The sequence below is a fragment of the Heterodontus francisci genome, chromosome 2 (genome assembly GCF_036365525.1).
Source record: "Heterodontus francisci isolate sHetFra1 chromosome 2, sHetFra1.hap1, whole genome shotgun sequence".
Classification (NCBI taxonomy): domain Eukaryota; kingdom Metazoa; phylum Chordata; class Chondrichthyes; order Heterodontiformes; family Heterodontidae; genus Heterodontus; species Heterodontus francisci.
Genome location: NC_090372.1, coordinates 223,005,436 through 223,029,375, shown reverse-complemented (window position 1 = coordinate 223,029,375; position 23,940 = coordinate 223,005,436). Strand labels below are relative to the sequence as shown.

At 44.4% G+C, this 23,940-nt stretch overlaps 1 protein-coding gene across 1 annotated transcript; it reads right to left on the bottom strand.

Annotated features, from left to right (window-relative positions):
- Nucleotides 1-302: 302 nt before the first annotated feature.
- Nucleotides 303-21,066, bottom strand: LOC137381159 (zona pellucida sperm-binding protein 4-like). The gene is made up of 16 exons (XM_068053546.1): nt 20,845-21,066; nt 19,855-20,014; nt 15,176-15,248; nt 14,025-14,089; nt 11,475-11,675; nt 9,480-9,658; nt 9,312-9,409; nt 9,103-9,236; nt 8,814-9,003; nt 8,527-8,674; nt 8,303-8,375; nt 7,361-7,471; nt 7,168-7,286; nt 5,986-6,020; nt 3,408-3,488; nt 303-441 (listed from the first exon to the last, which is right to left on the bottom strand). Exons 1-16 carry the CDS (start codon nt 21,064-21,066, stop codon nt 303-305), a joined length of 2,028 nt encoding a protein of 675 aa, XP_067909647.1.
- Between the last annotated feature and the right edge of the window lie 2,874 nt (nt 21,067-23,940).

The following is a 23,940-nucleotide window of genomic DNA, read 5'->3' as shown; positions in this document are numbered from 1 at the left end:
AGGGTGGAAGTGAGGTCCACAAGGCTACAGCACTGACTGCAGCTGTAAGGCTAAATACAAAAACCACTGTGTGCAGGGTTTGTGAATGTGATTCCGAAGAGTTTAGGGAATTCTTGTCAAAAAGGAAAAGCAACTTCTTATCCCTCAAGTGAGGATGATAAACAGTTATACTTAGGAATACAGGAGCCAACTAAACAGTTATTCTGGGGGAAAAGGCACAAGATTTCCACCAGAGAATGCACTAAATTCCAAGGATTTAGTGAATGACATTGACAGGGAGTTACATATACACCTGTACCTTTTTATTGGGTGCACTTGGTGTGACCAAATGCCTGGAATGGTAATTCTAAGAGTTGTCCATAGTTTGCCAGTAGACTGATCTGATCTATTCCTGGGGAATGATCTGACTGGAGCAAAAGGCAGTAGCTTCTCCAGTAGTCACTGGAAAAACCAAGTGAAGTTAAAGAGACAGAACAGTTACAGGAAAAAAAGATTCCAGGAATTTCCTTCATATGTAGTAACCTGAGTAATGGCTAAACCAGTTTCATTGTCAGAGGTAAAATTAGCACCAGTTGAATAACAAACTTTATTTCATTTGGACTATCCAAATCCCTATTCAGCAAGTCTTCTCTATCACTAACTCTGGATTAGCTTGCTCAGCCCTAATAGAAGCTGATACAAAAGGGCATTCCAGAAGGTCACTATATTAAAAATGAGATTCTGATGAAGTGGCAACCTCTTCAGACCTGTGGATGAAGAACAGATGGTAGTTGATAGTGGTACCTCTGAAGTATTGGTGGAAACTATTGAAGATAATGCATGAAATTCCTCTTGTGGGGGTTATGGGGATTGTGTATAAAAATCATTTACTGGCCACGTCTTTCCAAGGAAGTGGTGAGTTTTGTAAAACATACAGTCCATGTGCCTTGTATGGTAACAGTTCAAGAGGGCAGCTCACCACCACCTTCAAGAACAATTAGGGATGTGAAATAAATGCTGGCCTAGATAGTGACCCCACATCCCAGGAATGAATATAAAACAGTGCCAGATTGTGGGAAAACTAACACCTCCAATTCCCATACCAGTTGTTCAGAATCATTTAGGTGTTGGTAGATTGGAGGACCTTTACTGAAAGCAAGTGGGACACCAATATATACTCCCCATCATGGATACAGCTACTTGGTTCCCAGAAGCCATTCCCTGGAGAACTATTTCTGCTAAGGTAGTGGTAGAAATATTAACCCAGTTCACTAGATTATAGATTACTGATTTGATCTGACTGAAATTCAAAGGTCCCATTTTATGTCAGATTTCTCAGGTGTTATGGGTAATTTAGGTATAAGTTAAAGCCTTCACCAAACCACCCACAGACAGAGCTTTAGAAAGGTACCATCAGACCCTCAAAACAATGATCAAGGCATACTGTCACAAATATCCCCATGATTGGGATAAAGGGCTAGAATTTTTGTTGACCAGCAGGGATTCACCTAATGAGTCAAAAGGACTAAACTGGTACAATTATTTAATTGATATAATACACCAGGTCCTCTCAAACTAATTTTTTTTTGAAGAACAGAGGGATGAATCTTTTGTGCTCGATGTATCTGTATTCTGGGAACAGCTCATGAGCTTGCAAAGTTGTTCAGGAACACCATAAAGCTTCCCAAACAACGAAGAAATGGGCAGACAAACATGCCAAGAGCTGAAGATTTCAACGAGGGGATGGAGTGTTAGTATAATGCCTGTTACAGGGTGAAATACAGGGATATTCAAGTGCCAATATCTTACTGAAGTGATCTGCAGATCAGATTTAAGAAAGTAAAGCAAGTATCTTCCAGCCTTAAGCAAGGATCAATACACTCTACTGCAGAGTAGCAGTCCAGTAGAGTAGCTAACTAGTCCCACCTGGTTGCTGCAGTTTCAGCTTCAAAAGTACAGAGGTCTGGGTGCAGCCTGCAAATAGAGTGCAGATTCAAACAAATAATGTGAAGAGTTTGGTGAATGGAGAGTTTAGTGAAGGGAGGTGTTCCTTTATTTACTACAGTGCAGTGGAAGGAGTGAGATGGCAAGTAACTGGCAAGCTATTCTACTTAGAATAAATAGTCTGGAAAGTTAAAGTTATGTCAGGTCAGCTCAGCCAAGTGGAATGTACAGCATATGCATCCTGGACAGACATCTGCAGGAAGTGTCACTGGCTGCACAAGCTTGAGCTCTGGGTTTCAGGATGAGTGGTGGCTGGAGTCATTGTGGTTCAGTGAGGCAGAGAACGATGGTCACTGCAAGTGAGGAGCATGCAGGCAGTGAATGGGTGATGTCAGTCTAAGAACTATCTGGGTAGTGCAGGAGACCCAAGGCAATTGGCTTTCCATTTTGGATAATGAGGGCATTGCTTAATCAGGAGTGCAGTCAGAGCCAAGTTTATGGAACCACAGCTAGTTTAGCTGCACAGGAGGGGGAGGAAGAGTAGTGAAAGGGGATTCATTAGTTAGGGGAACAGAGGCATTTCTGCAGCTTATAGATGTAACTCCAGGATGGAGTGTTCCCTGCTTGGTGTGAGTAGAGAGGCACAGTGGCTACAGGAGATTCTTCTGGGGGAGGGTGAACAGCCAGAGGTTGTGGTCCATGTTGGCACCAAAAGGTGGGGGAAATAAGACAAGGGGGACAAGGCCCGAAAGCAGATTTTAGGAAGCCAGCATGATTAAAATGCAGGAGTTCAAAAGCAGTAATTTCAGGATTACTCCTAGTCCCACAAGAGTACAGGAACAGGAGAATTGAGTGATTGAACATGTGGCTGGAGAAGTGGTGGAGGAGAGAGGGCATCAGATTTCTGATGCATTGGGACTGGTTCTGGGGTAGGTGGGACTTGTACAAGATGGACAGGTTGCTCCTTCGGCCCAGAGGGGTCAAGGACAGAATCAATTCAGTTAGAGCTAAAGGAACAGTTACATTGCTCAGTGTTGTCTACAGGCCACCAGCTAGTGGTATAAACATGGAACAAAATGAGGGAGATGCTAAAATTATAGGTTAGTTATAGTAGGAGGAAACTTTATTCAAAGAAATAGTGGTCGAGTAAAAGGCAGTGAGGGGCAAGAGTTCCTAGAGAGAATGTTCAGGAAAATATTTACAGCAGTATGTTGCTCAGCCAATGAGAAAGGAGACACAGCTAGAAATGGTTCATGGGAATGAAGTGATCCAAGTGGATCAAATATCAGGAGAGCATTTAGGAGACAGTGATCATTGTATCTGGAGGTTTAGGCTGACGATGGAAAAAGGACAAAATAATCCAGAGTAAGAATAATTAACTGGTGAGGGTCAGTTTCAATGGGGCAAGAACAGAGCTGGGGTGAATAAATTGGAGTCAAAGATAGGCAGGAAAAGAAAAAGTCAGTAGCTGAACAATGGACTACCTTGAAAGAGAGAAAGCTGAGGCCCAGTCAAGGTATGTTCCTGAAGGGTAAAAGAGGTCGGGCAAACAATTCCAGAGCTCCCTGGATGACCAAAGAGGTAGAGATTAAAAGAAAAAAGTGCACTTATGATAGATGCCATGTAGAAAATACTGTGGAGAATCAGGCTGTGCAGGCAGTCCAGAGGGGAAAGTGAAAAAGAAATAAACAGCAATGAGTATGAAGAGACTGGCAGCTAAAAATGGAATCAGTTTTCTATAGACATAGGAAAAAGATGGGGCTGATTATGGACCATAAAGAGGATTTACACATGGAGGCAGAGGGCATCACTGAGGTATTAAATAAATACCTTACATTTCACTTTACTCAGGAGGTGCAACCCAGGCAATGGTGCAAGGAGATAATTCAGACACTAGGTTTAAAATTGATGGACATATTAGATAGGCTGTCTGCACTCAGTAGATAAAGCACCAGGAGAGATTTATCCAAGATAGAGGGACAGAGGGTTGTGAGGGGTGGGGGAGGGAATCATGGAGGTACTGGCCTTAATTCAGTCTTCCTTAAACTTGGTGCCAGAGGACTGGAGAATTATAAATGTTCCACCCTTGTTCTAAAAAGGTGGAACTAGAAGCCCAGCAACTACAGGTCAGTTTAACTTCAGTGGGGAACTTGGGACAAAATTAGTCACATGGACTAATTGTGTTAAAGGAAACCAGCAAAGGTTCAATGTAAAAATCACAAACATGGAGTCTTTTTTGGAAGAGGTAACAGAAGGTTGATGTGTGCAGACTTCCAGAAAGGGGTTTAATAGTGCCAGTCTTGAGCAAGGTTAAAACTCATGGGATAAAAAAGGGACAGTAGTAATGGATATGAAATGGGCTGAGTGACAGGACAAAGTTGTTAATGGATTATTTGGAGATAGAGGAAGGTTTGTAGTAGAGTTCCCCCAGGAATCAGTGTTGAGACCCTTGCTTTTCTGATATAAGTGACCGAGACCTTGGTGTACAGGGCACAATTTCAGAGTTGACAGATATGAAACTTGGAAGCATTGTGAATGGAGAGGAGAGTTTAGAACTTTGAAAGGATAGGCATGTTGGTAGAAAGGGCAGATAGATGGCAGATGAAGTTCAATGCAGATTAAATGTGAAGGGATTCATTTTGGTAGGAAGAACAGAGAAACAAAACAAAGGGTACAATTCTAAAGGGGAAGAGACCTGGGTGTATATGTGCACAAGTCATTGAAGGTGACTAGACAGGTTGAGAGAATGGTTAATAAAACCAAAAGTACTGGATACTTGATTAATAGGGGCATTGAGTACAAGAGCAAGGAAGTTTTGTTGAAATCTTACAAGACACTAGTGCTGCCTCAGCTAGAGTATTGTGACCCATTTTGGGTGCCACACTTAAAGACAAGATGACATTGGAGGGAGTACAAGAGATTCACAAGAAAGGTTCCAGGATGAGGAACTGGATTTTAAAAGAGAAAGACAGATTGAAGTTAGGTCTGTTTTCCTTGGAGAAGGTGGAGGAGAATTGACAGGATGTAAAAATCAAGGGTCTAGACAGTAGAGAGAAACTGTTCCCACTTGTGAAAGGGTTGAGAAGATGGGACAGATCTCAAGTATTTAAGAGAAGCAAAAGTGACTGAGGAAATACTTCATGCAGCAAGTGGTTAATGTCTTGAATGCAATGACGGAGTGGTGGAGGCACATGTAATTGAAGCAGTCAAAATGGAATTAGACTGTTGAGCAGGAGGAGTGTGTAGGGTTTATGGGAGAAGGCAGGAGAAATGGAATGGAGTTAATTGCTCTTGGAGAGCTGGTATAGACAGGATGGGCTGATTAGAATCATTGGTGCCAAAGGAGGCCAATGGTCAGAGTGAGGGGTGAAGGCAAAAAGGAGCTTTAATATTTCAAACTGTAATTGTGCTTTACTTCATTACAAACTGAATGTTAACCAGTAAACAATTCTGTTTAATGAAACCTGGCTGATTTGTTTTCTTCTGGAATAAACACTTTTTCCCTCACTTGCCAATGTGGTCAACATTTAAATTTGTTACTGGTGGAGAAGTGGAATTAGAACCAACAATACACTCCTCCCACCTCAGTTATAACACAAGTGACTCAGTTCAAGAGCAATTACAGAGAGATGGACAATAAATGCTAACCCAGCCAGCAATGTCCACATCCCATGACTGAATTAAAAAAGGAGCAGAGGGACCTGGGGGTAAATGCACACAAACCATTGCATGTGGCAGTGAAGGTTGAGAAAGTGGTTAATAAAGCAGATGGTAATTAGGACTTTGTAAAGAGAAGCCTTGCAGTAGAAAAGCAAGTTGGTGAAACTTTCTAAAACATTGCTTTGGCCTCAACTGGTGTCCAAAATTTCACAGGACACCATACTTAAGATTAGGAGAGGAGGGATTTAGAGGGTGCAAACAAAAAAATACACTGGAATCTAGTGAGGAACTTCAATTATGTTGATATATTGGAGAAGCTAGTGCTGTTCTCGTAAAGGAGATTCAGAGGTGATTTGATCAAGGTGTTAAAGTGAGGGTCTGGAGTGTAGTTACAGAACTAACCATTGGTAGAATAGATCAGAACCAGAGGACACAAGCTGGTCAGCAATAGATCCAGAGGTTATACAAAGAATACTTACACCACAAAAAACAAGTAGTTATTGATTTTAATCTGATATTGTCTTACTTTACTGTCATTTTCAGGAGAGTTTCTCCCAAGCCTTCTGAAACTGCATGCTCAATATCAGCAGCAAAAATCCCCTTCTAAAGGATTGCCCAGACATGTGTATTGAATTAGCACTGAGCTGTTGTAACAGAGCAGTGTCATTCCACTGAATAGAGTGGAGTAGAGCTTCATTCAGCTGACACTACACAAGGATGAGCAGCCACAGTCTCCATCCTGAATATCCTAATGCTGACCCTCCTTCATGCTTTGTAATGGGTCTGTAATCAATCTGTATTTGACAATTCCCAACAACTGCTCAGACTCAGTATTCAGCTTCCACTGCTGCTCAGCAACAGCCCAAACTGCTAAAGATATTTTTAGGATAGCATTGCTGGTCACAAATTACAATCACCCAGACTAGTGAAACAAGGGAATCCTGCAGCACTGCCAGGCTCCAGTCAGTTTCACTAATCTCCCATTAAGTGGAATTTCAAGCAACCTGACTTGCTGTTTCCCCATCTTCAGAGCTTGGGATGGAGACATCCTGGCTTGGTCCAAATAAATGGAATGCTGGCACTTGTCCTCAGATAGCACTCCCACCTCCTGAAGTACCCAGGTATATTATTGTATACCAGTAGCCCAGTAAAACCAAGCACATGGTCTAGACTAATACTCAATATATCAGTTCCATGTAGAGAGAGAGCGATAAAATGTTTATAGGGAATCCAGGGACCAGTCCTGTTAACTGGGCATGGGTGGTACAGCTCACTTACCAGGCTTGAACTGGTGGAAATGATTCCTTCATGGAAGAGGCAAGACTGGAGATATGAGACTAAAGCCCAGTATCAGTTAGATACAACTAATATCATTGTGCAACCTCATCTTACTCCAAACCCAGTGATGTTTATACCTCCTTCTGTGGCTGTGGAGGGGGAAAACATAATTTACAGCTGAAACTAGATTATAAATTACAACTGCCATTGAATAATTTAACAGATGGAGACCAAGACTTCATCTATAAACAGGAATTTATTATCCAGACAGATCTACAGTTCCATTGATCTGCAATCAGAACCCACCCTGTGACCTACATCCATTTTCCACACAGCAACAGTCCCAACCAACAGGACCACAGAGAGCAGAGCCACCCCAACTGCTACTCCAGGAAGAACATGGGAGGGGGAATCCACAGCAGCATCTGTGGAGAGAAGCCAGGGTTAGAGGGGCACCAGTTACTGCATCACTACACACTGGAGGAAGTTCCTCCTTTACCTTTCTCTTCCTGCTGGATCCCTGCAGACAATCTCTCCCCATCTTCCAGGAAAATGATGGGTCCAGTGGTCACCAAGGTCCCAGACTGGTCATTGGTGCTTCTTCGTCTCTCTGGGGGAAGGAAGAGTTCAAGGTTCAGTAATTGCCTGAATCAGATGTTCAAGCTCAAACTTGATAATCTCTGCTTCCACCACATGCAAGTTTCAAAGTAAATTGGATGGAATTACTTGAAAATAAACTTGTTAGAGCTACAGGGATAGAGCAGAGGAATGTAATTATTTGGTAGCTTCAAAGAGTTGACAAATCAATTCTGTGGAAAGGCCTCCTCTTCTGTATTTACAGATTCATGTTTGGATGCAAAAACCTCCAGCACAAAGTATCAGTGATAAGGAGCACGAGTTAAATATGGCTGCCTGACTAAAACTGATTTTCCTATATTCTAATGAACCTGCTACAACCAAGCAGCTTGTAGAATGGTCAGTGTGGACTCCGTGATCTAATATCACCAGTTTATAGGAGTGTCCTCCATCCTGAAAATACTTTCATTACATCTGGAATACCTGGTGACAGAATGAGAATTAGGTGCCAGTTCAATGTCCCGGACAAGGTAAAACCCATTCCTGACCAGATGAGATTTGGAGCAGAGAGCACCTGGACCAATTAGATTCCACTCTGCAGGTGAGGAGTGAGGAACAATGAACCAACATTCCTGCTCACATTATCCTGGCTGAGGGATCACAACATGCTTGGTCTGCATCTCCCTGCTTTCTTGTGCTCACACTGACTGCCACTTCCTGATGGAAACTTGCACACAATGGGACTTGGGGGAAAACATTGAGCAGTTCAGAGCTGCAGGATTGCTGACACTTCTGGGCCCAGTGTTCAGATCTCCCACACACTCCCCATCAGGGTTCACTTTCTACTCACATCCCAGGTACTTACGGGGGCTGCAGGAAGCTGTGCAGTTCTCTCGGCTGGAAGGGGAGCAAACCTCAGCACTGCAGTGGAAGTAAACCTGCAAAGAGACAGTGCGGTATGGTGAGTGCCACAGCTCCAAGGAAGCAGGAGGAGAGGAATGCTTCTCCATTCAAAACGATAGATAGAACAGGGAGCTCACTCAGTAACAAGCTCAACCAAGTCAGCCAGAATGACTGAAGGAGACTCACCTCCCCGCTCAGAGGCCGGCCTGTAACTCGCTCCCAGAAAGTGAAAGTGCTGACTACAAAGCGCTTATGATGAGTTGGGAAACGCAAATGGGAAGCAGCGTCTAGCGGGAGGAGGCGGCTTTTGTAGTTGTCACCAGTAAAGGGGCACCTGGAACAGAAAGAATGATAGCATTGCTGTCAACTAGTGATCAAAGATGAGACTAGAATACAATGCAGAGGAACAGGGAAACCACTTGCTAACACCTCATTGCTTTGCTGAATCTTCATTGCCTCCCCCACCCCCTCACCTGTTCACCAGGAGCTTCCATTGAAGCTGGGAATAGGGCTCGGCAGTAGGGCTCGCCCAGCACTCATTGAGCACCAGCACAAGGGATGGGTCGTTCCGGTTCAGGACACGAACCTCCACAAACACGGGCTCCCGGAGCACACTCAGGATCGGGTAGTCACTGGCCACGTACCAGCTCCGGTAGGCAGCATCTGAAAAGAGAAAGATGCAGGATGGTCACAATGTGCAGAGACAGAGAGAGAGAGAGAGAGAGAGAAGTTGGACACTAGCCATCAGAGAGCACTCGCTACCTCTCGCTATTCTCAGCTCCAGAAGCAGGATCCCGGTCTCGGTGGCTGGCAGTGGCGGAGAAAGGGTGTAAACTCGGGGCTTCAGCTGCAATTCAGACTCCTGGCTTCCCTTGTAACTGCACTGGACATGGAGCCTGCAAGAGAAGGGACACGGCTGCACAATTCAGCTCCTCACCACCTCTAGCCGCTCAATGTGCTCCCATTCTCACCTGAAGGGGCTGTCCCGGCTCACCGATCCCAAAGCACCATCCAAGATCTCAAACTGAGCCAACACATCCGTTTCATACACTACGTCCACCCCGTCCAGCTACAAGAGACACAAGACCATCAGTACTGACTGACACCCATTGATGGGACAGCCAAGCCACAATACATACCCGCTGGCTAGTGCCACACTCAGTAAGTGCGAACTCAAAGAGCACAGTGTCTACAGAGGCCACGGTGGGACTGCACTCAGCTCCGTGTCCATCCTTCAGATGCACCGTTGTCAGGTTTACAGGAGGCAGCGTCAAATCCTTGGAGATGGCGATCAGGACCCGCCCATCCTTGGTGCAAACTGCAAGACAGGCAATGAAAGGCGTTTAGTTGTTGTCCCAATCTCAGCAGAACATGTTTCTGAGAATGCTTCCAGGGATGAGGGACTGGGACTTCAGCTCTGTGGATAGAACAAGGAATACAGTCCCAGCTTCCCCAGGAGGAGAGATTTGATAGGTGGGGAACATGAGGGGCCTAGACCAATTAGATAGAGAGAAACTGTTCCCATTGGCACAAGGGTGGAGAACCAGAGGGCACAGATTGAAGGAGATTGGTAGAAGCAGAGGTGACAGGAGGGAAAACTGACACAGCGAGTGGTTAGGATCTGGAATGTACTGCCCGAGTAGTGGAGACAGATTTAATCAGAGCTTTCAAAGGCTATTGGATAATTATTTAGAGACTACATGCAGGGTTTCTGGGGAAACAAGAGCTGAATTATTCCTAGTGAACCAGTAAGGACCTGATGGATTGAATGGCCTCCTGTACTGTAATTATTTTCCAATTTCATCATTGAAAGTAAAATGTATGCCACACAAGTGCTATGCAATAACCATCACCCCTTGACATTCAATGGCATTCCCATCACTAAACCCACAACTATTAACATCCTGTTTTTTTCTTAAAGCTATTGAAAATAAACTGAACTGAAGTAGCCATATAAATACCGTGGCTACTAGAGCAGGTCAGAGGCTCGGAATCCTGCAGCGATTAACTCACCTCCTGACTCCCCAAAGCCTGTCCACCATTTACAAGGCACAAGTCAGGAGTGTGTTGGAATACTCTCCACTTGCCTGGATGGGTGTAGCTCCAACAATACTCAAAGCGAGACATCATCCAGGAGAAAGCAGCTTGATTGGCACTCCTTCCACCACTGACAGTGGCAGCAGTGTGTACCATCTACAAGATGTACAACAACACAAAGTCTCCTCCAGACAGCACCTTCCAAACCCTCAACTTCTACCATTTAGAAGGACAAGTGCAGCAGTCCCATGGGAACAGCACCTGCAAGTTCCCCTCCACATTCACTATTCTGACTTAAAACTAGATCATTCTTTTATTGTCATTTGCTCAAAATCCTAGAACTCCCTTGCTAACAGCACTGTGGGTTTACCTACCTCACATGGACTGCAACAGTTCAAGAAGGCAGTTCACCACCACCTTCTCAAGGGCAATTAGAAACAGACAATAAATGCTAACCAAGCCAGTGACACCCACATCCCATGGGGAATATGAAAAAAAAATGATCGTCACAACAAATGAAACCCAATCTAGTAAAACTCTCGCCTCGATCTTAATACACACCAAACCCAGTTCAATCTTTACCCGACATTCCAACTCATAACAGCTCCCAGGCCAGTCGAGAAATAAATTTAAAATCGCAACCTCAGGGTTAAAAAAAACCTCTCACCATATCTAACACCTCCACATTCCCCAAATCCATTTTCCTTCCACGCCAGCCCCTTGAACATCAGGGAATTCTCTCCTGCCATTGACAGGCGGGTTTCCATCTGTCTCAAATTTAAATGGAATCCTCTCCCCTCCTTCACTTCAAAACTCTGCTTAAAACCAAACCCTAAACCTGTCCAATATTATCAGGACTCAGTGTTAAATCCTGACAGTTAATATTCCCGGGATTCTCCTTGGGGAGTTTGATTGGGATGAAGATAAACTACTGGAGGAGATGGTCTTCATCCCACAATCAGTTTCACTCAGACAGGTTTGAAATATCCACTGAATTGAATCCAAGGAAAATGAAAGGATTATCCAAGACAATCCCAACTACAGCTGACCCTGGAAATAACTGCTCTGGAATATAGACGGAGTGAGAATACACCCACCTGGCAGATTGTCCAGTGAATAGAAACACGGCGGCACATCCCGGCTCCCAACATCAAAGCAACAACCTCTCCGCACACACTCACTGCCTGCAATTCCCGCAAATCCACACTCTTGCCGGAATTTGGGAGATATCCAACATTTATCAGCGGGCAGAAAGAGAGAGGGCGGCTGAGCAGAACAGATTGTAACAAATAACAAAGCTAGAATACAGAATATCTCCATGTTAACAAGTGAAACCTCCCAGGTGAGTAAGGTTACTGAACACAATGCCCCTTTTTCTGACAGCTCTGTTTAAGCTGCAGTAAATGAGTTTGCCAATCAGCCTGAGACACAGTCCCAGCTCCACCGCCTCCTCAACATTAACCCGCATTCCCACGGCTCACACGGAGATGGGCTCTGTTTTTAATAAAGCAGGAAAGGACACTGGCTCCAAAGACAGCTCCACAAGTATCCCCTCTTAAGGAGGCAGCACGGATAGAATTTAGACATAAAGTCTCATGAAGTAAAGAAAGCGAGAATTGTAAATGATCATCTTGTTGTTTGTGGTAATGACACACTCGGTATCTTGTGGGACAGAGAGAGGCCGCTTCCATCCCATGGACATTGGGGAAGATTGATTCAGCTCCAGACCAAAGCCCCTCTCAGAGACCCCCATCTCCTGGAATGTCCCCTTGTGATCTCAGTGGATTGAACAGATCCATGTTCCTCTGCCCCCTCCTTCAATCCCTATTTCTGATGCCTCCTCTATTCCAGTCCTTGTTCCAGAGATCTTTCTAACACCTTCTGGAGATTCTCTTGGACTTTCACATGTGATGCTTAGCTCTCTCTGAATTAGGAGTGGGGGCAGCCTGACTTTGGATCTTCATTTTCTACTGGGACACCCCTGCTTTGGGGACTATGAGGATTTTGGATGATCATGTGATCCCCATCAGGTCAATGCTTCATCTCAGTAGAGGCACATTTTTATTAGGAGCTGACTGAGCACACAGTGGGATTGAGTTCAGAATATACAGTGGATTCAGTCCTGGATCAGTACAGCTGCACATTCTGCAGTGTCACTTTCTGTTTCAACATTGCTTTTCAATGGGTTTCAATAAACTACTTTCTGTCTCAATGCATCTTGACTCAGTTCATTGACCTGGTTCAGTACAGCACAGATACCCACTGTCCAATGTGTCATTGTGGACTGAGTGAGTTTAGTAATCACCTGATCTGTCCAGAACATATTGTTAGACAAGTCATGCTTCAGTTCCATCAAAGAATTTTCCACATGGATGGAGTTGATCACTAGGCTCTGCTCAACATGCTTGAGAGAGTTGTTGAGGGGAATGTGATTGATGTGGTGAAAATGGACTTCCAAAAGGTGTTTGATAAAAGTGTCACAATAACAGACTTGTCAACAGAGTTGAATCCCATGGAATGAAAGGGACAGTGGAAACATGGATACGAAGTTGGCTGAATGACAGGAAACAGAATAGTGGCAAATAAATTAAAAGCAAAATACTGCAGATGCTGAAAATCTGAAACAAACATAGAAAATGCTGGAAATACTCAGCAGGTCTGGCAGTATCTGTGGAGAGAGAAGCAGAGTTAACATTTCAGGTCTGTGACCTTTGATCAGAACTGGCAAAGGTTAAAAAGAATTGGGTTTTAACCAAGGGAAGCATGTTGGTGAGGGGGGGGGGGGGGGGGGGGGAGAGAACAGAACTAAAGGGAAAGTATGTGTTAGGGCAGAGGGCAGAGGGCAGAGGAGAGATTAAATAACAAAGATGTCAAAGAACAAAGAACAGTACAGCACAGGAACAGGCCCTTCGGCCCTCCAAGCCTGCGCCGATCTTGATGCCTGTCTAAACTAAAACCTTCTGCACTCCCAGGGTACGTATCCCTCTATTCCCATCCTGTTCATGTATTTGTCAAGATGCTTCTTGTCATAGGACAATGGCAAAGAGCATATTAATGGTTCTGGTGGCAAACAGTTGTATTGGGACTGGAGGAAGGTATATAGTGGGGTTCCCCAGGGGGGCAGTATTAGGATCACTGTTTATCTTGACCTAGATTAATGATATAGATTTGGGTGTGCATGGCACAATTTCAAAATTTGTAAATAATAAAAAACTGGAAGTATTGTGAACTGTCAGGATGATAGTGATAGATTTTATCATCCCCATGGAGATCACCATGTAAAACAAAAGATTCGAATCCACTGACTGACACCAATTTAGGAAAGAAGAGAGGAACCAATTCTTGGATTATGTCTGCTTTCTGAGTCTCTGGTTTTAATATTTCCCCAACAATCCCAGCTACAATCTTCAAATGATCTTTTGCCAATTGTTTCAAGGCACTGAGAGTCAGATCTTCTCTCTGGACAAAGTTTTGAACATCAATAGTACTCATGTTAATTTCACACTGATCACAGACAAAGTAAAGGTGAAATCTTCTTTGCTTTAGCTCTGGGAAATTCCAGTCTATCCATTCCCTAGCCCAGTTATACATTACATCCTGGACAAGACTCCAGTTTGTTATGATCCCCGTGGAGATCACCAACAAACCAAAAGGATCAAATCCATCAATTGACCCCAATTTAGGAAAGAAAAACCAAACGGACACAATTTCACTTAAAAAAAATTATTTTAATACTCAAACCAAAACCAACATAGATTAAACATTTTCTAAGAGTTAAATCATGGTTGAAATATTTATCACAAAGTCACAGATTCGTTACACTGCAGAAGGACACCATTCAGCCCATTGTGTCTGCACTGGCTCTCCAAAAGAGCAATTCCCTCAGTTCTATTCCCCTGCACCTTCTTCATTTTTATCTAACTGTCGAATTCCCTTTTGAATGCTTCAATTGAACCTGCTTCCACCATGTTCTCAGGCAGCGCATTCCAGACCTTAAACACTTGCTGTGTGAAAAAGATTTTCCTCATGTCACTTTTGCTTCTCTTACCAAATACTGTAAATCTGGTTCTCGATCCTTTCACGAGTGGGAACACTTTATCTCTATCTACTCAGTCCAGACCACTCATGATTTCGATACCTCTATCAAATCGCCTCTCAGCCTTCTCTTCTCCAAGGAAAACAGTGCCAACTTCTCCAATCTATCTTCATAACTGAAATTCCTCATCCCTGGAACCATTCTCGTGAATCGTTTCTGTACTCTCTCCAATGCCCTCAAGTCTTACCTAAAGTGTGGTGCCCAGAACTGGAGTGCTGACTTGGGTTGCAATAGACTGCTACAGTGGAAGTTTGGTAACTGAGGATAATTAAGGGTTAATTTTATGTTAAATCTAATCTGTCTTTTATTTAGCAGATTAACTTAACAGTTGCCATTAGGGTTGGAGAAGGTGAGTTTTAGACCAGCTTTAAACAGGGTTCACTCAGGCTCTGCTTGCAGCTGCACCTTGTTAATTAGATAACTGGCTTAAACCAGTTTTCAGAGGGCTCGAGTGAGTCAGTATAAAAGTGAGCCAACTTACAGTTTTGACTTTGTTAGTACTGGAATGCTGACTTGGGTTGTAATAGAGTGCTACAGTAGAAGTTTGGTAACTGAGGAAGTTTGGTAAGGAGGGAGCGAGGAGCTCCTTTCATTTCCTCCCTGTCCTCAGAGTGAGGGGAGCTGAGAGATTTCAAAGAGCACAGATGACTGGGAGAAGACTTGGAGGGCGGATTTCCGGACCGGTAAGTATAAAACACTTACCTCTGGTAAAAATAACTGAAAATGACATCACAGAAAGCTACGACCTGATTGGCTGGTAGGGAATATTTTTTCACTGAATTTGAATATAAAACATTGATAAAAATTGATTAAAACCCTAATTAACTAATTAATAAGTAGAGTAACTAAACCAGAGGAAGGAGATTACCGTATTTAGATAGCATTTAATATTTATAATAGGAATCTAGCACTAGGGACCATATAGATTAGATTAGATTTTTAGATTAGAGATACAGCACTGAAACAGGCCCTTCGGCCCACCGAGCCAGTGCCGAACATCAACCACACATTTATACTAATCCTACGCTAATCCCATATTCCTACCAAACATCCCCACTTGTCCCTATATTTCCCTACCACCTACCTACACTAGTGACAATTTATAATGGCCAATTTACCTATCAACCTGCAAGTCTTTTGGCTTGTTATTATAACAATTTAGTAAGGATTTAATAAGTATTTATTAATTTCAAATTAATTTATTAATTAGTGCTATAAATGTCAGTTAGAGGGGTGAAGTGCTTCACCTGTGAGAAGTGGAAGGTCCGTGACACTTCCAGCGTTCCGGACAACTACATCTGCAGGAAGTGTACCCAGTTACAGCTCCTCACAGACCGCATGGATCAGTTGGAGCGGCAACTGGATGCACTTAGGAGCATGCAGGTGGCGGAAAGCGTCATAGACAGGAGTTTTAGAGAAGTGGTTACACCCAAGGTGCAGGCAGATAGATGGGTGACCGCTAGAAGGGGCAGGCAGTCAGTGCAGGAATCCCCTGTGGCTATCCCCCTCTCTAACAAGTATACTGTTTAGGATACTGTTGGGGGTGATGGCCTATCAGAGGAAAACTGCAGCAGCCAGAACAGTGGCACCACGGCTGGCACTGTTGTTCAGCAGGGAGGGACAAAGTGCAGAAGAGCAATAGTTATAGGGGACTCTATAGTCAGGGGCACAGATAGGCGCTTCTGTGGATGTGAAAGAGACTCCAGGAAGGTATGTTGCCTCCCTGGTGCCAGGGTCAAGGATGTCTCTGAACAGACAGGGGGCATTCTGAAGGGGGAAGGTGAACAGCCAGAGGTTGTGGTACACATCGGTAACAATGACACAGGCAGGAAGAGTGATGAGGTCCTGCAGGGGGAGTTTAGGGAGTGAGTAGCAAGTTAAAAGACAGGACCTCGAGGGTTGTAATCTCGGGATTACTCTCAGTGCCACGTGCCAGTGAGGCTAGAAATAGGAACATAGTGCAGCTAAACACGTGGCTGAACAGCTGGTGTAGGAGGGAGGGTTTCAGATATCTGGATCATAGGGATCTCTTCCGGGACAGATGGGACCTGTACAAGAAGGACGGGTTGCATCTAAACTGGAGGGGCACAAATATCCTGGCTGCGAGGTTTGCTAGCCTCACTCGGGAGGGTTTAAACTAGTTGTGGCAGGGGGGTGGGAACCAGAGCAGTAGATCAGCAAGTGAAATAAATGAGGGCGAACTAGTAAATAAGGTCAGTAAGACTAAGAGGAAGAGCAAGCAGGGAGATGTTGCTGAGCACAGCGGGACTGGTGGTCTGAAGTGCATTTGTTTCAATGCGAGAAGTATAACAGGTAAGGCAGATGAACTTAGAGCTTGGATTAATACATGGAAATATGATGTTGTTGCTATTACAGAGACTTGGTTGAGGGAAGGACAGGATTGGCAGCTAAATGTTCCAGGCTTTAGAAGCTTCAGGCGGGATAGAGGGGGATGTAAAAGGGGTGGGGGAGTTGCATTACTGGTTAAGGAGAATATCACAGCTGTACTGCGGAAGGACACCTCGGAGGGGTCATGCAGCGAGGCAATCTGGGTGGAGCTCAGGAATAGGAGGGTGCAGTCACGATGTTGGGGGTTTACTACAGGCCTCCCAACAGCCAGTGGGAGGTAGAGGAGCAGATATGTAGACAGATTTTGGAAAGATGTAAAGGTAACAGGGTTGTAGTTGTGGGTGATTTTAACTTCCCCTATATTGACTGGGACTCACTTAGTGCTAGGGGCTTGGCTGGGGCAGAATTTGTAAGGAGCATCCAGGAGGGTTTCTTGAAACAATATGTAGATACTCCAACTAGGGATGGGGCCATACTGGACCTGGTATTGGGGAATGAGCCCGGCCAGGTGGTGGAAGTTCCAGTCGGGGCTCATTTCTGGAACAGTGACCATAATTCCATAAGTTTTAAGGTACTTGTGGATAAGGATAAGAGTAGTCTTCGGGTGAAGGTGCTAAATTGGGGAAAGGCTAATTATAACAATATTAGGCAGGAACTGAAGAATTTAGATTGGGGGCGGCTGTTTGAAGGTAAATCAACATCTGACATGTGGGAGTCTTTTAAATGTCAGTTGATTAGAATCCAGGACCGGAATGTTCCTGTGAGGAAGAAGGATAAGTTTGGCAAGTTTCAGGAACCTTGGATAACGCGAGATATTGTGAGCCTAGTCAAAAAGAAAAAGGAAGCTTTTGTAAGGGCTGGAAGGTTAGGAAAAGATGAATCCCTTGAGGAATATAAAGACAGTAGGAAGGAACTTAAGCAAGGAGTCAGGAGGGCTAAAAGGGGTCATGAAAAGTCATTGGCAAACAGGATGATGGAGAATCCCAAGGCTTATGATACATATATAAAGAGCAAGAGGGTAACCAGGGAAAGAGTTGGCCCACTCAAGGACAGAGAAGGGAATCTGTGTGGAGCCAGAGGAAATGGGCGAGGTACTAAATGAGTACTTTGCATCAGTATTCACCAAGGAGAAGGACTTGGTGGATGATGAGCCTAGGGAAGGTAGTGTAGATAGTCTCAGTCATCTCATCCTCAAAAAGGAGGAGGTGTTGGGTGTCTTGCAAAGCATTAAGGTAGATAAGTCCCCAGGGCCTGATGGGATCTACCCCGGAATACTGAGGGAGGCAAGGGAAGAAATTGCTGGGGCCTTGACAGAAATCTTTGCATCCTCATTGGCTACAGGTGAGGTCCCAGAGGACTGGAGAATAGCCAATGTTGTTCCTTTGTTTAAGAAGGGTAGCAAGGATAATACAGGAAATTATAGGCCAGTGAGCCTTACGTCAGTGGTCGGGAAATTATGAGAAAGGATTCTTCGGGACAGGATTTACTCCCATTTGGAAACAAACAAACTTATTAGCAAGAGGTAACATGGTTTTGTGAAGGTGAGGTAGTGTCTCACTAATTTGATTGAGTTTTTTGAGGAAGTGACGAAGATGATTGATGAAGGAAGGGCAGTGGATTTTATCTATATGGACTTCAGCAAAGCCTTTGACAAGGTCCCTCATGGCAGACTGGGACAAAAGGTGAAGTCACACGGGATCAGAGGTGAGCTGGCAAGATGGATACAGAACTGGCTCGGTCATAGAAGACAGAGGGTATCAGTGGAAGGGTGCTTTTCTGAATGGAGGGCTGTGACCAATGGTGTTCCACAGGGATCAATGCTGGGACCTTTGCTCTTTGTAGTATATATAAATGATTTGGAGGAAAATGTAGCTGGTCTGATTAGTAAGTTTGTGGACAACACAAAGGTTGGTGGAGTTGTGGATAGTGATGAGGATTGTCAGAGGATACAGCAGGATATAGATCGGTTGGAGACTTGGGCGGAGAAATGGCAGATGGAGTTTAATCCAGACAAATGTGAGATAATGCATTTTGGAAGGTCTAATGCAGGTGGGAGGTATACAGTAAATGGCAGAACCCTAAGGAGTATTGACAGGCAGAGAGATCTGGGCGTACAGGTCCACAGGTCACTGAAAGTGGCCACGCAGGTGGATAAGGTAGTCAAGAAGGCATACGGCATGCTTGCCTTCATTGGTCGGGGCATGGAGTATAAAAATTGGCAAGTCATGCTGCAGCTGTACAGACCTTTAGTTAGGCCACACTTAGAATATTGCGTGCAATTCTGGTCGCCACACTACCAGAAGGACGTGGAGGCTTTGGAGAGGGTACAGAAGAGGTTTACCAGGATGTTGCCTGGTCTGGAAGGCATTAGCTATGAGGAGAGGTTGGATAAACTTGGATTGTTTTCACTGGAATGATGGAGGTGGAGGGGTGACATGATGGAGGTTTACAAAGTTATGAGTGGCATAGACAGAGTGGATAGTCAGAAGCTTTTTCCCAGGGTGGAAGGGTCAGTTACGAGGGGACATAGGTTTAAGGTGAGAGGGGCAAAGTTTAGAGGGGATGTGCGAGGCAAGTTCTTTCCACAGAGGGTGGTGAGTGCCTGGAACTTGCTGCCGTGGGAGGTGGTGGAAGCAGGTACAATAGCGTCGTTTAAGAGGCATCTTGCCAAATACATGAATAGGATGGGAATAGAGGGATACGGTCCCCGGAATTGTGGAAGGTCTTAGTTTAGGCAGGCATCAAGATCGGCGCAGGCTTGGAGGGCCAAATGGCCTGTTCCTGTGCTGTACTGTTCTTTGTTCTTTGTTCAATACTCCAGCTGAGGCTGAACCAGTGTCTTATACAAGTTCAACATAATCTCCTGCCTCTTGTACTCTATGCGCCTGTTAATAAACCCCAGGATACTTTATTAAATGCTCTCTCAACCTGTCCTGGCACCTTCAATGACATATGCACATAGACACCCAGGTCCCTCTGCTCATGCACCCACTTTAGAATTGTACCCTTTATTCTATATTGTCTGGTCCAACCAAAATGAATCACTTCACATTTCTCTGCATGGAACTTCAACTGCCACCTGTCTGCCCATTCCACCAACTTGTCTATGTCCTTTTGATGTTTTACACTTTCCTCCTCACAGTTCACAATGCTTCCAAGTTTTGTACCATCTGCAAACTTTGAAATTGTGCCCTGTACACCAAGGTCAGCTCATTAATATAAATGAGGAAAAGCAAGGGTCCTAACACTGATCCCTGCGGAACTCCACTACAAACCCTCCTCCAGCCCGAAAAACATCCATTAACCACTACTCTGTTTCCTGTCAATCAGCCAATTTTGTATCCATGTTGCTACTGTCCCTTTTATTCCATGAGCTACAAGTTTGATCACAAGTCTGTTGTGTGGCACTGTATCAAATACCTTTAGAAAGGTAGGCATCACATCAACATTGCCCTCATCAACCCTCTCTATTAACTGCGCAAGAAATTCCAGTAAGTTAGTTAAATATGATTTTCCCTTAAGAAATCCATGCTGGCTTTCCTTAATTAACGTGTATTTGTCCTCGTGACCATGGTCAGAGCCTTTATGATTTCCACCTTCACTTCCCTCAATATCCTTGGATGCATCTCAGCTGCTCCTGGTACTTTATCCACTTTCAGTCCAGACAGTCGATCTAATACTTCCTCTTTATCGAATTAAAACCCCTCTAATGTCTGATTCACCTCCTCTTTCAACATTGCCTGGGTTGCATCTTCTTCCTTTGTAAAAACAGATGCAAACTATTTATTTAATACCTCAGCTGTGCCCTCTGTCTCCATGTGTAAATCCCCTTTTTGGTCTCTATTCAGCCCATTCCTCCTTTTACCACCCTTTTACTATTTATATGCCTATAGAAAACTAGGATTTCCTTTAATGCTCACTGCCAGTCTCTTTTCATGCTCTCTCTTTGCTTCTCATATTTGCTTTTTCATTTACCCTCTGGCCCTTCTATTTTCAGCCTGGTTCTCAATAATATTTTCTACCTGGCATCTGTCATAAACAACCTTCTTCTTCTTTATCTTAATCTTTACCTCTACTACCTGTTCTGTCATCCAGGGAGCTCTGGATTTGTTTACCCTACTTTTCCCCTTTGACGGAACATACCTCGACTGTGCCTGAATCATTTCTTCTTTGAAGGTAGCCCATTGTTCATCCATTGGTTTTCCCGCCAGCTTCTGACTCCAATTTATTCTCCCTAGCTCCATTCCCAATGAATTTGGCCTTCCCCCAGTTAATTATTCTTACCCTGGATTGCACTTTGTCCTTTTCCATAATCAGCCTAAATCTTATTGTGCAATGATCACTGTCCCCTAACTGCTAAATTTATTTTTAAGATTACATATTAATTATCAGATGCAACAAATATAGTTCTCACAAGTCCTTTGAACAGTCCTATCAGTAATATGGCAATGAAAAGTTCCAAATTTCTTCTGAATCGGGATCTTTCTGCGGTAATTTTCCAAGCCCTGTTCTCCAGGATCCTGTCGATAACAAGCAATGCAATCTTCCCTTTAACGGTTCGGTCTTGTCTTCTCTTCCACAATCTCAGCCACACCCGCAACAGTCTTAGTGTGGTTGCACTGATAACTCTTTCAGTCACTGAAAACAGCTGCTGTAAGTCTTATTCCCCAATGTCCAGCTCTCAGTCTCTGATTTCCTCAGCCTGCAGCCTGCCGTTTTAAAACAACTGCTTGCTGTTTTCTTCCATGTCCACACAGCAGTCTGTTTCAGTTCTGCTGATCTCTAATCTGAGCCTTGAATAGCTCCGCTCACACCTCTCTCACATGACTCTGTGACCTGTGCTTTAAACTGGATAGGACTATTTTAACGCAAGAAGTGTCAGGAATAAGGGTGATGAACTTAGAGCATGGATCAGTACTTGGAGCTACGATGTTGTGGCCATTACGGAGACGTAGATATCACAGGGGCAGGAATGGATGTTGGATGTTCCGGAGTTTAGATGTTTCAAAAGGAATAGGGAGGGAGGTAATAGAGGTGGGGGAGTGGCATTGCTAATCAGGGATAGTATCACAGCTGCAGAAAGGGAGGTCGTCGAGGAGGGTTTGTCTACTGAGTCATTATGGGTGGAAGTCAGAAACAGGAAAGGAGCAGTCACTTTATTGGGAGTTCTCTATAGACCCCCCAATAGCAACAGAGACACGGAGGAACAGATTGGGAGGCAGATTTTGGAAAGGTGCAGAAGTAACAGGGTTGTTGTCATGGGTGACTTCAACTTCCCTAATATTGATTGGAACCCCCTTCGTGCAAATAGTTTAGATGAAGCAGTTTTTGTCAGGTGTGTCCAGGAAGGTTTCCTGACTCAATATGTAGATAGGCTGACTAGAGGGGAGGCTATGTTGGATTTGGTGCTTGGCAACGACCCAGGCCAGGTGGCAGATCTCTCGGTGGGAGAGCATTTCGGTGATAGTGATCACAACTCCCTGACCTTTACTATAGTCATGGAGAGGGACAGGAGCAGACTGGATGGGAAAATATTTAATTGGGGGAGGGGAAATTACAATGCTATTAGGCAGGAACTGGGGAGCATAAATTGGGAACAGATGTTCTCAGGGAAATGCACGACAGAAATGTGGAGGTTGTTTAGAGAGCACTTGCTGCGACTGCTGGATAGGTTTGTCCCAATGAGGCAAGGAAGGGATGGTAGGGTGAAGGAACCTTGGATGACAAGAGACGTGGAACAGCTAGTCAAGAGGAAGAAGGAAGCTTACTTAAGGTTGAGGAAGCAAGGATCAGACAGGGCTCTAGACGGTTACAAGGTAGCCAGGAAGGAACTGAAGGATGGACTTAGGAGAGCTAGAAGGGGACATGAAAAAGTCTTGGCAGGTAGGATTAAGGAAAATCCCAAGGCGTTCTACACTTGTGAGGAACAAGAGGATGGCCAGAGTGAGAATAGGGCTGATCAGGGATAGTGGAGGGAACTTGTGCCTGGAGTCGGAGGAGGTAGGGGAGGTTCTAAATGAATACTTTGCTTCAGTATTCACTAGTGAGAGGGACCTGGTCGTTTGTGAGGACAGCGTGGAACAGGCTGATATACTCGAACAGGTTGATGTTAAGAGGGAGGATGTGTTGGAAATTTATAAAGACATGAGGACAGATAAGTCCCCGGGGCCAGATGGGATATACCCAAGGGTATTACGGGAAGCGAGGGAAGAGATTGTCGCACCTTTGGCGATGATCTTTGTGTCCTCACTGTTCACTGGAGTAGTACCAGATGATTGGAGGGTGGCAAATGTTATTCCCTTGTTCAAGAAAGGGAATAGGGATAACCCTGGGAATTATAGACCAGTCAGTCTTACGTCGGTAGTGGGCAAATTATTGGAGAGGATTCTGAGAGACAGGATTTATGATTATTTGGAAAAGCGTAGTTTGATTAGAGACAGTCAGCATGGCTTTGAGAGGGGCAGGTCATGCCTCATAAGCCTTATTGAATTCTTTGAAGATGTGACAAAACACATTGATGAAGGAAGAGCAGTGGATGTGGTGTATATGGATTTTCGCAAGGCGTTTGATAAGGTTCCCCATGGTCGGCTCATTCAGAATGTAAGGAGGCATGGGATACAGGGAAGGTTGGCTGTCTGGATACAGAATTGGCTGGCCCACAGAAGACAGAGGGTGGTAGTAGATGGAAAGTATTCAGCCTGGAGCTTGGTGACCAGTGGTGTTCTGCAGGGATCTGTTCTGGGACCTCTGCTCTTTGTGATTTTTATAAATCACTTGGATGAGGAAGTAGAAGGCTGGGTTAGTAAGTTTGCCGATAACATGAAGGTTGCTGGAGTTGTGCATAGTGTGGAAGGCTGTTGTAGGTTGCAACGAGACATTGACAGGATGCAGAGCTGGGCTGAGAAGTGGCAGATGGAGTTCAACCTGGAAAAGTGTGAAGTGATTCATTTTGGAAGGTCGAATTTGAATGCGGAATACAGGCTTAAAGACAGGATTCTTGGTAGTGTGGAGGAACAGAGGGATCTTGGGGTCCATGTCCATAGATCGCTCAAAGTTGCCACCCAAGTTGATAGGGTTGTTAAGAAGGCGTATGGTGTGTTGGCTTTCATTAACAGGGG